General features: G+C 49.7%; 1 protein-coding gene across 1 annotated transcript in view; it reads left to right on the forward strand.

Annotated features, from left to right (window-relative positions):
* PLXNA4 (plexin A4) overlaps positions 1–16,040 on the forward strand; it is a 440,680-nt gene that overhangs the window by 82,587 nt on the left and 342,053 nt on the right. The window contains exon 3 of the mRNA XM_040471931.1: positions 6,977–7,159. Coding sequence (XP_040327865.1) covers positions 6,977–7,159 — 183 coding nt within the window. The remainder of the gene's footprint in view (positions 1–6,976; positions 7,160–16,040) is intronic.

Consider the following 16,040-nt stretch of genomic DNA (forward strand, 5'->3'; position numbering starts at 1 on the left):
TGTGTGTGTGTGTGTGTGTGTGTGTGTGTGTGTGTGTGTGTGTGTGTAATTAACAGGAAGAATTTAGGGCTGCTGAGCATGAGGAATCTAAAGACCTTTTCTTTTCCACATTAGCAAGGACCTCATGAGCCTTTGATCCTCTTTTTTTTCCTAACTTCTATTTCTTTTCCAAACTTCAGCCCTCACTTTCTTTGGGACCAATAGACCCAGGAAAGGAGGAAGCCCTTTTCTGATGACTGGCCAAGGGCCTCCTTCATAGGGGAGAGTTAGTTGCTTCCACAGGTCCCAGAAAGGCAGAGCACATATCCTGCATGACCGGAGAAGTGGAGGCAGGGGCTCTTCCCTGAGTAGTCTTTGGCCCTGGAATAAGTTCCTTTGGGGTCACCCTATAGCAACCCTGCAGGAAACCCCTACGTAAGATCAGTTTTTGTCCCTCTGGACTGAGGATTTGGAGTTCTGGTACCATTTTCCCATCAACTTACTAGGTCACCAGTGGTGGGGACATTGTCATTGGACGCTATAGGCCTCAATTTCCCCTTCTGCAAAATGAGGCTGTTGGATTCTAAAATCTTGAGTTATTTTCCTTTTCTGAAACAGCTGATATGTAGAAGAGGGGCCATGCCCTGTGCTGGATGGAGCTCTCTGAACTGAGCCCAGATGTCAGCCCTCCTGCACAACCCTGCTGCTGCCCCAGGTCATTGGTCACCATGCCCGCTGTACTTCCAGCGCTGGGTACAAAACTGAGGCAGGGCATGTGTTGCCTTGTCTAGTTGTAGCCCAGGTCTGTCTGTCTCCACTGGGAAAGGGGCAGGGACAGATGAAATGTTTCCATCTTTATATAGTTGGGTCCTCACCTAGGCTTTTATTTAATTGTTCCTCCCTACACGTTCTTAAGCATATTAATAAGTGAAGATCAGTAAGTAGTGTTGTCCTCACTCACTGCCTCAGTTTCCCCTAACAGAAACAGGAGCTCCAATAGCCTACGATACCAAAAGTTTGACGGAAAATGGCCCAACACAAGGCTCTTCAGAGGGTAAGCCTGGGCAAGTCTCTGGCACCTTCTCTCCCTGTGTGATGGTCTCGCCTTCCAGCTCTGTGGCGGGGATCCCGGGGTGCTCAGAACTCCTCTGCATGAGGTTGAGTGCTACTTTTGCATTCAGGAAGGACAGGAGAGCTGGTGTGCTCCCACATGGAAGGACTCCTCTCTTTGCTGGACCAGGAGCTGGCCACGGAGCAAGGGAGGACCAGGTCTGACTTTGTATTTCCACGCCGACCCAGAGCAGCTGGGTCCCTGTTTGGGAGACTTGGCTGTATCTGTCCCTCCCTGCTGGCTCACCTGGTCGGCCTCTTTTGGATCAATTTGGGATATATGTAAACAGTCGATGCCCGGGGTAAGGGGGGCAGCCTGTGGCTATGGAACAGGCTGTGTCCTAGAGCTGAGCTAATTGGCCCACAGGGGGATGGACCTGGTGACCTTTACCTCATTAGCACCACATTTGGATCACTGAGCTCTGGCCTAGTTCTGACCTTTCCATAATAAGGACTCAATGTGGGGTTTCTGCAAAGGCGGGGCAACCGAGGGCGGGGCCACGACTGTTCCACTTGACTGGGGAGCTGCCAGCAGGAACCAGACTAAGGGCCACGCTAGCCGGGGTGAGAAGTGGTTTCAGGACCAGATCGTGTCCCACCTCATCACCCATGGCCTTCAGAGTGGATTGGCACACGTATCGGGTGACAGTGGTTCTTTATGAATGTGTCACCAGGGCGTGGGGCTTGGGGGCAATGTCAAGGAACTCCTGAGGAGATGCCCCCACTGTGTCCCAGCCCTGACGTCTTCCTCAGCCCTCCTCAGAGTCTCCTCAGAGTCTCCCCACTGGGGTTCACCAGCGACCGCTTTGGAGCTCCGGCCCCCGGAGCCTGGGGAGGCTGTTGCAGGAAGGATGCCAGCAGAATAACACCCCCTTTCCGCGGAGATGATAGAGCTTTTCAGAGTGCCAGTCTCTCTACAGAGTGGGAGCAATTTCCCTGTAATTGGTAAAGTAACCGTAACTGCTCTGTCATTTGTATGTAGCGACACATAATTGCACGGTAACCTTTGCCGCTGTGCGCGAGGGAAGCGCAGGAAGCTATTAGATTGCAATTTGGAGTGTCAGCTCTGGCTCTCCACACCACCTCCACCACCACCGCTGGGGAGGCTGCCGTGGGGCCTCTGCGTCCCGGGGCCAGTAGGGCCTGCTCAGAGTGGCTGTGCTTTCTCTCCCCGGGCCTGGTCTGTGGCGCCCCTGGCAAGGAAGGGGACCTCCATGGCGATGATGCAGGTCCCTGAGTCTCATTTCCAGGGGTCCCGATCCAATGATCCGGAGGCCATGCAAGAATTTGTGTTTCTTTCTTTCCTTTTTTTTTTTTTTTTTTTTAAGACACAGAGAGAGTACGTGCACATGTGCAAACAAGGGAGGGGCAGAGGGAGGGAGAGAGGGAGAGAACCCCAAGCAGATTCCACACCTGGCTGGGAGCTGATCTGGGGCTACATCTCACCAGCCATGAGATCATGACCTGAGATGAAATCAAGAGTCAGACGCTCAACCAACTGAGCCGCCCTGGTGCCCCAAGAATTTGCATTTCTGATGAATAACGCTAAATGTTCTGGATCTTACACTATTCCTCTGTTCCTTCCTACAGCCTCACAGGCCTCGTAGATCTTTAGGAAGTACCACTTTTGAAATTTCATCTTGATAACATTAGTCTTCTTAGTTGTGATAACACCTCTCTGAGGTAGATACCATGAATTTCCCTAAAAACATGAGCCTCCCAAAGGTTGTCTGAATTGTCTAAGGATGACAAACGATATGAGCTAACATTCCCATAGCACTTAGGAAGCGTCAGACAGCGTTCTATGTGCATTAAATCATGTAATCCTTACCACAGCACTAGGAAGTATATACTCATATTATTATCCCCATTATACCAATGATAAGCTGAGACACAGAGAGGGTAAGTGACTTGCCCAAGGTCACACAGCGCTAAGTGATGGAGCTGGGATTCAAATCTAGACATTCTGATTCTAGTTCCTCAGTGTTAACCACTGTGAAACTCAGGCTTTTATTTGCTCATCCATCCATCCATCCATCCATCCATCCATCAATTTAACATCCGTCTTAACCTTCTATGAAGCTAAGGCCACAAAGACACATAAAACATGGTCCTGTGTTTGAGCTCATAGGCCCTGGAGTCCTGTGGATCACAGGTCTTAATTTATAAGCCATGTACCCGTGAGGACATTTGCGGAAAGCGAATTTGAGATCTTCCTGATTGGGGCAGAAGGGTGTGGGCCCTGGCCTGTTCACAGGGTTGCCCAAAGAGACACCACATATATTTTCATGGAACAGATCCTTATTTTTGCCTTGATAAGAATGAAGCTGCTCTCTAATAAATAAGCATTATACCAATGGCCAAAGCTCATTTGTGGGCATTTGTGGAGCAGCTGAGGGAGAGGTGTGGCTGGGCTCCTGATTACAGTGGGGTCCAGTCCACTCCTGGCTCCTCTGGCTGCCACTCTAATCTTGCTGTTAATGGGGCCCAGGGGAGGCTCGGCCAGGGCAAGAGCAGACACTCTCCTCCCCCACTGCCCAGGGTGTTCTGGAATCCACACCAGCCCTCACCTGTCAAAGGCTTTCACCAATTAGCCTTTTCTTCCAAGGCCCACACGGCCCTGGCATCTGCTCCTTACACCTCAGCCTCCCGGGTCTGTGGGCCCTGTGGGGTCCTCCCTCCTCCTCCCCCTGGTGCTCTAATTACCCTGTGGCTGCTCAGACCCAGCATGGTGGTGTCCTTAGAGAGCCTGCTCTGGTCAGGAGCCATGCTAGGGGCCAGATTTCCATTAAAAAAAACTAACATGAAATATCACCTTGAATTGACAAAGTGCTTTCCAGTTTACCCAGTGTCTTCACTCCCGTTTTCTCACCTGGCCCTCATGACAGTCCCGTCTTGCTGTATTACGGTCAAGGGGAAGTGAGGCTCAGAGAACAGGAATGCTAAGTTGTATAGTTAGGAAGCAAGCTGCCGTGTGAACCCAAGTCATGTGTGTGTTTTTTTTTTCTGTTATTTTAGTGTTAAAAACCCCCTTCCCGTTGCCCCTGCTTTGAGGAAACAAAGAGCAAGGACCCCTTGTGCCATAGCACCCATGCAGACCTGGGCTGCACCTGGTCCAAGGCCTTGCTCACATCTCTATCACCTGGGGCCCTATGTAGAGGGAGAAACCCATGCAAGGTGGGGGCGTGGGAGAAAGCCATCATTGTCCCTGGAATCCCAATGTCACATTGGGAACTCCAGCTGCAGCCTTGGCCTTCTCGGAGCCTGATGACGACACCCTGAGGTAGGCAGTGTCAGGCACAGGTGAGCTGACCAGCTGCCTCCCTCTCAGGGAGCTGTCACGAGCCGAAGACAGGCAGAGCCCTGGCCACCAGGCTTCCAGGCTGGGCTGTCCTTGCTTCTTCCCAATGAAAACATGTCTCCCTGGACCCCTTGCTGCTCAAGGTGCCATAGTGGCAGAGACTTGCTGCCTCTGAGCAAGCAATGATTTAATGCTGCAATTGGCCAACTCTTTGTGTAGGTGGTTGTTTATTTATTTGCTTGTGTTTTGCTCAGCCAAGGGGAAGAATGGTATTCAGTTACTGACCACTCAGAAATGTAATTCTGGGGGCTGAGGAGCCTAAGTCTCCCAGGTCAGTGAGGCACGCGTTTGTGCCAAGGGTGGTGGGAGACTGTCACACATGGCCTGCCTTGCCCTCTGCCTTAGTTTCTCCTTGTGTGGCGTGGCCAACCATTTAGTCTTATCTACTTGGTAAATGGTTCATAATAGGCAAGATATGTTTGCTAATGGCAGAAGTCTCTGTGGCACAGCTTAGAGCCAAGAAACTTGGGGACAAGGGCTCCTTATGAAGTGGAGGCAGGAACATGCAAGGCCACGAGGATTCCCAGCATGGCTTAAGCCTCCCCTGACATGCCTTTCTCGCAGGTCACCCTACCATTATGTCTGGCAGGGAGAAGACACCATCCTCCCTTTATCTGGATTTTTCTTTCTTTGTTTCTTTCTATCCCTTTTACCCTCCACCACCTGTCTCCTCCCCCATTTTCTCATTTTAGGAAAGAACCATAAAGATGAGACTAGACCTTGAAAGCTTGCTCCTGACTTTGACTTCTTATATTGTTTTCTAGCGGGGAGGAGCTGAGGGTCGTGTTTGGCCTGGGCTACTTGACCAGACCAAGCAAGAAAGGCCAGGGGGGATCAAAGGCGTGGAGCAGACATCTGCTCTGCACGTGGCTTCCCCGGGCCTTCCCCTGCTCTCTCCAGCCCTACCCTGACTGCCCCCATGATAAGAAGTAGGGGAGAGGTCAGGGAGAGGTTTTAGATGCTCAGCGTGTTGTCTTTCCTGAGATGGACAATCTTGCTCCCTCCATTCTAGGAGGGAGCCAAGGGGTCCCCCAAGTCTCCGGAAAGCTCAGAGTTGGCCACTTTCACATAGCTTTGCTGGCAAGAGCCTGCCTGCTGGTTCTCCAGATGCCTTTTCCTTTGGCTGGATTGAAGCCTTTAAAAAAGTGACACCTTGTATTTTATTTCACTCCTTTTTCTGCAAAGTCCAAAGACGTTTACAGGCATGAGCTCTATAGGCTTTATGGAAACCCATCAAAAAGCAGGGGTTGTTTCCTTCATCTTTATAGAGTGGAAAATAAAAGCACAGGAAGACAGAATAGCTCTTCTAAGGCCACACAGTTCTTCTTAGAAGGAGAGAAAAATCGGCGTAGGTTCCTAGAGCCTCGGAGAAGTCTGTGCCAGACCAGAGCTGTTCGGTGGTGGTGCTGGGGGCCCCTTGCCAGCCAGGGCAAGGTCTTCTCCACTTCCCAGTAGGACAGAACCCAACTGTGACCCTGTGCTCATGTGGGGATCTGGGAGCCTGGAATAAAACAGGGCGAGATTCAGCCAAAATGGGCCAAAGGTTTTTCCTGTTGGTTCCCTGGCTCCTGAAACTGTCTGGGATTCAGGAGCAAGAATTGGATCCATGAGTCTCACAGAGTATCTAGGGGATATTCTCTTTAAGGAATGCTAACAGGTGTCCCTTTAGGGAATATAGTGTTTGGGAAAGGCTAAAGGAATGTTAAACATATTTCTTCTTAAAAAGACTTTTCAGACCTTTCCTATAATTGTTATGAGCCTCCTACATAGTGTTAGAATGTACTATGTTTCAGTACAAAATAGTTTGCCCAAGGAGCCCTGTTTTCGTAGAGCATCTTGGGGGGCTTGGCTTCCACAGAAGACACTTTGGCAAATGCTGGTGTAGGTGTGACAAGGCCAGGGTTGTCCACCTTCACTGTGGTTTTGAAAAAGGCAGGGCACTTGAGATGGGGCATCATGAGGTACCACTGTGGTTTGTTGAGTTGTTTGTGAGTCTTCCACCTCTCCTATTTCTCTTTCCCCAACTGATTTTCTACACATGCTTCTGTCATGATGTTGTCATTCACATGTTAATGTTTCTAGTTCTCTATTCTACACTCTTGAGTCTTCCTCTGTGGTCTGTTCAATAGGAAGGGTAGATGTGGAGGCCATGTTCCCTCTTATTTCTAAGCAGAGCTGCCTGGAGCTCATGCTCATGGGTGCTGGCCCAGTGCTTTCCGATGTGACAGTGATGATGGGCCATCTAAGTTACCAAGATGGTGCCCGGAGGGGTTGGAGGGGGGGCAGAGAGACCATGGAGGCCAAGAGAGGAAAGAGACTCTAGGGAATCTGTATTTTTTTGCCATGGTCCTACCACCTACTTAGGTTGACTGTTAACAGGTCACCTAGTTTCCCTGGAGCTGAGTTTTTCTTGTATAAAAGGATTCTTCTAGCCCTGTAGTTCCCTGACTCAGTATTTCTGCTTATTGCCCTGATGTTTCCTCCTAATTTTTCATTTCTTTCTTTTTTTTCTTTTTTAATTTTCAGCTCTTAACCATTGATGATAATTTCTGCGGCCTGGATATGAATGCCCCCCTGGGCGTGTCTGAGATGGTGCGTGGCATTCCCGTCTTCACGGAGGACAGGGACCGCATGACTTCTGTCATTGCCTACGTCTACAAGAATCACTCTCTGGCCTTCGTGGGCACCAAAAGTGGCAAGCTGAAGAAGGTAGGAATGAGATGCCGTCGTTTTGGTTATTGTGAAGGCAATCTATCCCCGCCGGGATAGACATTATCTCATGCTTTCTTACTACTTTGGGCCTGGTGGGCAAGTGATACAAGTTTGAGCTAAGGAGATACGTTGCTCTTGAAGTCATGAATGACAACCTGCCCCTTCTCTGCCTCAAGGTGGAGGGTTATCGTGGGCATCACAGTGGGTGAATGTGCAGACTTACTTCTTCCCTAGGGCTGGTATGCACGTGGAGGAGTTACCCCGGCCTCACTAGGCCATCCTAAATGGTGTGCTCTGTCCACCTTGGGTTCGTGCGCTAATGCAAAGGCTTTCTAAGGGCTGGGTGACTGGGGAAGGTGGGCAGGGGCGAGGAAGGTACCTTTTCCTCTCGCCTCAGCCCTTTTGACTGGTGCATCCATCTGGAATCCATGCAGGGAAACAGATGGGGGGAAATTCAGGACCTGCTAGAGTTGGCGACAAGGCTAAGAGCCAGATCATGGGGTGAGGAAACCGTGGATATGATTGGAGCATAGAAATTGTTTGAGGTGGAGTAGAATGGTGTGATCTGAGACATGAGCCTTTCCTCCTCGTCCTCCAGAAGTTGCTCGCCTCAGGTGCTGGCTGATGTTGGCCCATCAGCAGTTTGGGGGCACCTTTCTATCCAGGACTCTTCTCTCACCCGTTATCCTTCTCAAGCTTCTCATCTCAACGAGTTAGAGCTGGTGCCCTCAAGAGCCCCCTTGATTGGATCAAAAGCCTTCCTAAGACTAAGCAGTATGTCCTGTTTTATGTTGACTGATAGTCTTGTCCCAGGGAAATATTGGTGAACCCACGTGGAGCTCCTGCTTGTTTTATTTAATAGGCTTCCCTTGGAATTCTCTGGATATTGTGTGATTTACATCGAGAGAGTGGCACTGCCAGACCTGAGACAGCCTTGAGTTCTGCTTTCTCTTTGCCGGGTTCCTGGGTATTAGCTGGACACGGTCAAGGGGAAGTGCTTTTGGCAAATCTGGAAGACTTTGCCGACTCTCCCATCCTACTGTGTAATGGCCTGGCAATAATTTCTTTCTTTAAATTCTACAACTCTTAGAACAGGCAGCGGGGCTGGTGTGTGAGAGTACGGAGGGGGAGAGCCAGGGGGAGGTGTGTGTGCGTTGGGAGATGTGTGGGGAGTAGTTGCATGGGTAGTATCTGGAAGAGGAAGCCCGTGTTGGTGAAATGCCATAATGCTCCACAAGGATGATGCAGGCGGTGTGCTACCGTCTGGTACTGCCCAAAGAGGTAACCAGGAAATTGTAGTGTATGGCCTTACACGTCTAAACAATGACTAATTCAACCATCATCTACATAGCTTTAAGAATTATATTTCATAGTTCCCTGCCTCTCTGTGAAGAATGTATTAAACACAGTTGAACGTTTTGTTGCTACCTTGGCCTCCTTGTTGTGATTACTGCTCACGCATCGAAATGAAGCTGGTGGACGCCCAAGAAGATGCCGCGTGCAAGGCGTAGATGCGTTGTCCTGGCACGACTCCTGTGTCTGGTTGTCGCTGCCTCCTGCCTCTTCCTTTAGTGCACATCGTCGCTCGTCACCTCCAGCTGCTGTCAGGAACCCTGGGCGACTCCGGTCTTTCTTCTTCCCTTCATCTGTGGCTTCTAGCTTTCTGTGAGCTGAGTGTCCAATATCCAAACTTGCTGAAATTGTGTCCGCTAAGCCTCAGTATAAACCGAGGAGGGAAGCACCCAAGCTTTGGAGCAGGGGCCTCGAGGGTGTTTCTGTTGGGTGCTCAGATGGTTTCATTCTTTGTTATGATTCAGTGAGTTTGGTTTGCTAGAAAAGTGAGTTCTAAATACCAAAGACATTCCCATATGCAGTTCATACAATGAAATGTCTGTTGACCTGCTCCGCCTGGCCCGATGGGTGAATAAGCACTATTGAGAGTAAAAAATAAGCAAGACAATTTGGGCTGCCTTAACTCTTCTCTCTAGTGAGCCCTGTCTCTGTGCAATGGAGAAGTAACTTACCTCAGTATGCTAAAAGATTCCTGTCCATTGACCTTCCTACTCGGTGCAGCAAGATCATTTACTTTCTGGCAAGACTGAATAGATCCTGGAGGAGGCTTTTTTTTTTTTTTTTTTTTTTTTGGTCATTGAGCTGGTCAGAATATGGTGTCCATGAAATAAACATTGATTGAGAGTTCAGTGCACATAACAGAACAGTTATTCTCTCTCGGGGGAGAAAAAGAGACATGCTCCCTGGCCATGGCTGCATTGGAAACCCAAGACAGTCAACTTGCAAATATGTGCTGTTGGTCCGCGGGTGGATGGAGGTCAGTGGGGGCTGGCTCTCTGGTGCCCGTGGAAGCCTGGCCCCTGATGGGGAGGTCAGAGTGCAGCAGATCCCCATGACGGTGGCTGAGGATGCCTCTAGGAATCTGGGCACACAGAGCGCACAGGGACAATCCTTGTGGGGTAGGCTGTAGGCAGATCCTTGCCTTCAGGTGTCCCGGGAGGTCGGCCCAGCCAGCAACGACAGGCATCTGACCAGGAGGCTCGAGACTTTATAAACCTCCGCCGGCATTTCCCATTTTTTACTTTGGGGAGTTTATATAAGAACAGTTCTGTTTCAGCCACCTGGGATGTTCCATTTAATTTCCCGAGCAGTGGTGGGATTGGTGAAGCATAAACATTTGAGAGGTAAAGAGCAGAGAGGGTCATGTGGGGGGAATGAGCCAGCGGTCCTCCTGGGGAAAGCTGGGCCATCGGGGCAGCTAAACTTTCTGCTCCATGAGCTCAGAGTGGCAGACTTTTTAATAGTTTTGCTGGAGCTCAGCTACTGCCGCTGCAGACTCAGCACAGCCGGCCCAGGGGACAGTCGGAGTTGAGAAAGGAAGGCTGGGCCTCCGAGTCTGTTGTTTGAAATAACAAAAAGCAAAACTGGCCAGTTTATTTATTTTTTCTGAACAATAGAATTTCCCACCACCCCTGCTCACTGAGCACTAACCACTCCCCTTTCCTTGCCATGACTCTGTATTGCTTTTCCCAGAGGTTATCAGACCACATTCACCTTTTGGGCAGAGGCCCAGCCATGAAATGCTTTGGGGCTACAGGAGGATTTTGCGGGAAGTTTTGTGAGCTACTGCAACCAGGGGGTGAGAATAATGCAGATCACACTGTAGCCATAATTACAGAGTTGTCTTCTCCGAGCCCTGTAATAATCTCCTGTGTGTATCAAGGGCTTCGCAGGGTTCTTTGCAATATGACAAGGGACTCGAGGTGGGGAGGGTGGGTGGGAGGGCTTGGGGGTTTGCTGTGGGTTTCGGGGTCTGGGAGCTAGACTGTAGCTATCCATAGGCTGCCCTCAAAATTACTGACTTTTCCTTTTGTTTGAAAGGTGTGGGTCCCCATCATTTGCAACCTAGCCTCTGATGACCATAATTTCACTCTTTTAGCACACACATCACATGAGGCAGAGGGAAAGGAGGTGAGGAAAGTGCCAATTTGGATGTCTTTTATGTTTTCCGGTATGTGAGTGTGTGTGTGCGCGTGTGCGTGTGTGTGTATGTTATGGCTAGTATTGGCAGCTTTTTCATGGTGAGCATTACAGGCAAGTGCTGGTAAGCAATGTGACATATAAATGCTGACATATAAATAGACACCAGGAGGTACCTAGGAACTTAGAAATGACCAACAGACTGTTAAAATTTCACCTGCAGGTAAAAAATCTTAAGGCAAACACCATCCCGATCTGCTTTAGGGTGTCTGTATAAACCTGACAATCTTTGTCCCAAGATGGGGTAATGAGGTCAGTGTGACAAAAATCTCTTTGCTTAAATACTTGGGCTGGAACCCTCTTTCCTTGCCTCTTGCATTCCTACCACTAAGTGATCCTATTTTATGGCTGCTGTTCAGCAGTGAATTACTGCCTGACATTAGTGGGAGAGACTAGTGTTCATTGTGAGCCAAAACATCGTAAACTTCCACTTGACGTGTGATTGCTCCTTTCATTTGGTGAATGCATCGTTCCTGAGTGTTTCGCTAGGTTAAACTATTCACACCTAAGGGGCGGAGTACTTTGTGGATACTGGTTAAGCAGAAGTCTGGCTGGCCCAGCCACTGGCTTGTAGTATGATATGTACCCAGGTGTGTGACATACCAAGGCTTACCAGCCTCTCGTGATAGGAATTGAGTGTGTGTCTGCATGGAACGTCAATAGGAGTCGATGTCACAAAAGAATCATTCTCATTGGGAATCATTATGCACATTAATTTAATCTGCCTATTTTTTTTTTCTTGACCCTGTTTTGAAATCAGTTTGCTTGTGTTCCATATCCCCTGATCATGGATCAAGAAAGGCAAATAAACAGAAGTAGAGTGGGGTAGAGGGAGACCCACCTGGGTCTGTGTCATTCTGACCATAAGTTCTCAGCAATGGATGCTGTGTGTGTGTGTGTGTGTGTGTGTGTGTGTGCGCGCGCGCGCGCCTGCACGTGATGCTCACATCAAAGAGCAATATCAGATTAGAGATGTATAGCCCCTGCTTTGCAACTTCCTGAATGTGTCTGAGAATTCTTAATATTCACCTGGAAATCTGAATCAACTTTAAAACTAAATTCATGCCATAGAAAGGACTCCCAAGTGGGTGAAGACATCACAAAATCAGATGGAGAGGTAGTGTTGGAATTCAAACTTGCCTGGGGACCCTGAGATTAGAGCACAGGTGCAGATATCTGGTAAAGGACTTGGTCAGTGAGCTCTGCAGAGCTGCTGGCTAGTTTGCATGTGCTTAGGCACTCAAGCAGAAGGGAAAAGAAATATGGAAGAATCAATGCTGGACAATTTCCATTATGGAAAAAGACCATCAACGCATTTTTGTCTGATTGTTTTGTCATGTTGTTTTTGCACTTCCCACTGCTGGCTTTGCAAGTATGAAGCCTGTATAGATCTTAAGCCATGGGTTAAGTGGAGAGGAGCTGAGGTTGAAGGAGCTGCAGACAGAAGAGCACCACAGATATTCCAGGAACTATCATGCTCCTTCCACTGATGTCAGTCACGTCTAAGAGATGGCTGTTCTATCATTAGTTCTTTAAGCCTGGGGACCAACCTCACCTCATGTCATCTGCCCACCTCTAATCCACCTCTCACCTTGTGCAGTCTCCCCTGCTGGGTTTTAAGTCTTTTTGTGCATGCTGTACCCAGTAGATGTGGACAGCAGCTGAGCTGGTCGATGTCCTCTTGGGCGTGTCTTACATTCTTGAGCAATATTAAGTTTTCGCCCAACCATCCATTCTACATAAGTGTATCCCACTGGCACTCATTTCTTACTCCTTCCTACTTTACCCTAGTCTGCCCTTGGGCCCACCCACTGTCTCTGCATGGCCTGGTTGGGGCGGTTGGGGTTGGGTCTCAAGTGATCGCTCAGAGCAGACCTGAGCAGGCATGGGGGAGGTGTCCTCGTGACGGAGTTTCGGTCTCACCCACTCTCAGAGCAGCTTGACATCTTAAGCTGGGGAAAAGCCTCCCTTTTCTCCTGGCATCCTCTTGAAACACACTTTGAGATCCCCAGAAAATACTACCTCAGGAACATTTGTCATTTTATTTTCCAAATGATCATTAGTAGTGCACATGATTTAAGGAGATAGTCTCAAATGAGCTTTGCCAATTCAAGACTTATTGATACACGTGTGCCACTTTTTTGAATCATATGTGTGTGTATATATATACATTTGTGTAGAATGATCCTGATCATAAATTAAAATGCAAACACGTTAAAATTGAAGAGAGTGCTACAGAAACACCCCAAATCATAGAGCACACTCAGTCAGCTGATGCTCAAATGCCAGACACGCTGGAGGAATTTATCCAGTGACACATGCAATTGAAGTAAAATATTGTGCTTTACAAGAACATATCATTAAAATGAAAACTAGCAGCATATCAGGAGTCTGGCCATGTAACCAAGACAACAAAAATGGAAGAGTATGAAGGACACGGTGTACCAGAGCGAGAGGGGGGAGCAGGGGCGAGAAGAGGAAGGGGCCCCCAGCTGGAAAGGGCCCCTTACTGCTGGGCTCGCATCGGACAGATTCTGCACCAGAGGAGAATAGAACCTTTCTGTCAATACCGATGAGGGCTCTCAGTGAGGGGCAGGACCAGGGAAGGTCTTCGTCACCTGAAATCACTGCACTTCCCCAGCCACTTCGATGGGTGGACCGACTCAGGACCCACCAGTCGGAGCTCTGACTGGGAGGTCTGCTTAGAGTCCCTACTTGTTCACAAGTGACTTCCGTGAATGTGGCCACGTGCCTGGCCTCTTGGGAGTGTCACGGTGTTTTTCCCAGCAGCTTTGGCTTCTCGTAGAGGCATTCATGGGACTTTTAAAATAGTTCCCTCAAGCCTGCTGTATTCACTCTACACCTTCTACCCTGCCCCAGGTGACCAAGGGGTATTAGTTAATTGTGGTGTTAACAGATTACCCCAAAACATAGAGGCTTAAACAAAACACGTGTTATCTCAGTGTCTGTGGTCAGGACACTGTGGTCACGGCGTAGCCGGATGGTTCTGGTTCGGGGTTACTGACAGACGACAGTCAAGGTGTTGGCTGGGGCTGGACGGGGGGAGGATCCATGTCTCAGGTCATTCACGTGGCTGTGGGCAGGTCTCAGGTCCTCACTGGACACAGCACACACCACGTGGGCCTCTCCATGAAGGCTACTAACCCAACATGGCAGCTTAGAGAGAGACAGGAGAGGGTGAGCAACATGAAAGCCCAGGTCTCTTTGAAACCTAATTTCAGAAGCAGCATCCTGTCACCTTTGCTATATTCTATTCCTTAGAGCTACCAGTCATGTGGTCCAGCCCACCCTCAAAAGGAAGGGCTTCCAGCTTCCACAAGGACATGGATATCAGGAGGCAGGGGGCACGGGGACCCTTTTTGAGGCCGCTTACCACACGAGGGCTCTGTGTCAGAGCCTTGGGGGGCACCTGAGCCAATACTTTTAAACTGTGAGTGATGTGAGAAGGGACACAGCCTGGCTCAGGGACAGCTGTGGCCCGGGCCCTGAATCCTGCTTCTGGCTCCCTAGGGTTTGATTGTACAGATGTGTTCAAGAGTCCGGAGAATGAACAGGAAGAGGCCATGTGGCCTGCCGTGCCCAGGGCCAGAGGGTGAGGGACTGTCCTCAGCAGGAGGCCTGGGAGCTCAGAGAGGCAGTCCCAGGCACTCTACTAATCTTAGGGCAACAGCGATGGTTTAGGATGGTGGGTGAATGATGTGTCAGGTCTGAGAGCTCTGCATGGCCTTAGAGAATCTGTGTCTCCTAGCTTTGCTAGGAATCACCTACTTCCTTTTTCTTTTTTAAAGTTTTACATATGTATGTATGTATGTATGTATGTATGTATGTATGTATGTATGTATTTAGAGCATGCACAAGCAGGGGAGGGGTAGAGAGAAGAAGAGACAGAATCCCAAGCAGGCCCCTCACCATCAGCGCAGAGCCAGACTCACGAACTGAGAGATCGTGACCTGAGCTGAGATCAAGAGTTGGATGCTTAACCAACTGTGCCGTATGCCCCCCCCCCCACCGCCCCCAGGCAACCTGGGAACCACCCTTCTTTAGGAAAGGGGTCACTTTTGAGGGATGGAGCTGGCAGGAAAGGGGATGGGAAGGGAACCTGAGTGCTTTGCACGGGGGCAGAAGTCCCAGGCACTGTTCTAGGTGATCCACATGTACAATCCTCAGCATTTCCTTTGGGGTACATTCAATGACCTCCATTTTACACAGGATGCAAGAGATTGAAGAATGCCCCAGAGGTCACATGTTTTGATCTAAGATCTGCCCTTTGATCCATTTATATAGTAATATCATGGACTCTACTGGGGTTGTGCTGTCCTGGGTAAACCTCGCCTCCACAACCATTGAGCGGAAGTGGTCACCTGGCCTCCTGCACCCGGCCAGCATGCCTGGTGGCCAGAACCTTCTTTCATTCCCTCTGCCACTACCCTGGCTCAGGGCCCTGTGCTCAAGCCTGAGTGGCTGTAACTGATTTCCCATCTCTAGGTCCCTCCCCTCTGTTAATTCTCCTATAAATGGTGCCAGATTCATCTATCCAAAACAACTCCAATCCCGTCTGTTTCCTAGTTAAAAAGAAAAAGAAAAAGAAAAAGAAGAATCACCTCATCCAAGCTTCTGTGGCCCCCGTGCCTGTTGCCCTGCATGTAAATGGCCTGACCATTCCTGTCCTGCAGTTCAGCCCTTCAGCCTTGGCCCCTCATGTTTTGAGTCCTCGAATGCCCTGGCTAAATTTAAATACCAAGGAAGAGGCTCCCACCTGAGAAACAATGGGGCTCCCACCTACGTGGAAGCTGTCCCTGCTCCATGACTTCCCTCTGGAGGAGCAGTTATGCTGGGCCCCGTCCTGCAGCAGAGTGGGCGGTGGCCTTGGGGAGGGCCGGAGCTTTCTGGGAAGCAGACAGGCTGTGCTTTTCCACTTGCGCTGACCTGCCGCCCAGGACACACTCGGGTGTTCCTTTGTCTTTCTTTAGCTTCCCACCAGAATGCTCTCTCCCAACAGCCTGGAGGACAGGGTGTAGTGGTTCTAGAGGATTTTTCCCATTACGTACGGGTCATCCAGGGTCCCTGTCTTTACTCATTTGGAGGATGGCTGCTTCTACATAGATCCCAGAACTGCTTTGCAAGCCCTGTGGAGCTGAGGACGTAATTACACCGTCTCCTTACCACTCCTGGTCATTTGACCACCTCCCCCAACCAGTCCATCCCAGGCTTCTTTTTCTCCCTAAATGCCCGTCCCTCCAACCCAGAGTTCTTGGCTGTGCCCTCAGCCCTCTCCCCACTGCCCCCTCTCAGCTCTTGCCCATTT

This window comes from Herpailurus yagouaroundi, unplaced genomic scaffold (assembly GCF_014898765.1).
Source record: "Herpailurus yagouaroundi ecotype Mexico unplaced genomic scaffold, PumYag 100, whole genome shotgun sequence".
NCBI classification, from domain to species: domain Eukaryota; kingdom Metazoa; phylum Chordata; class Mammalia; order Carnivora; family Felidae; genus Herpailurus; species Herpailurus yagouaroundi.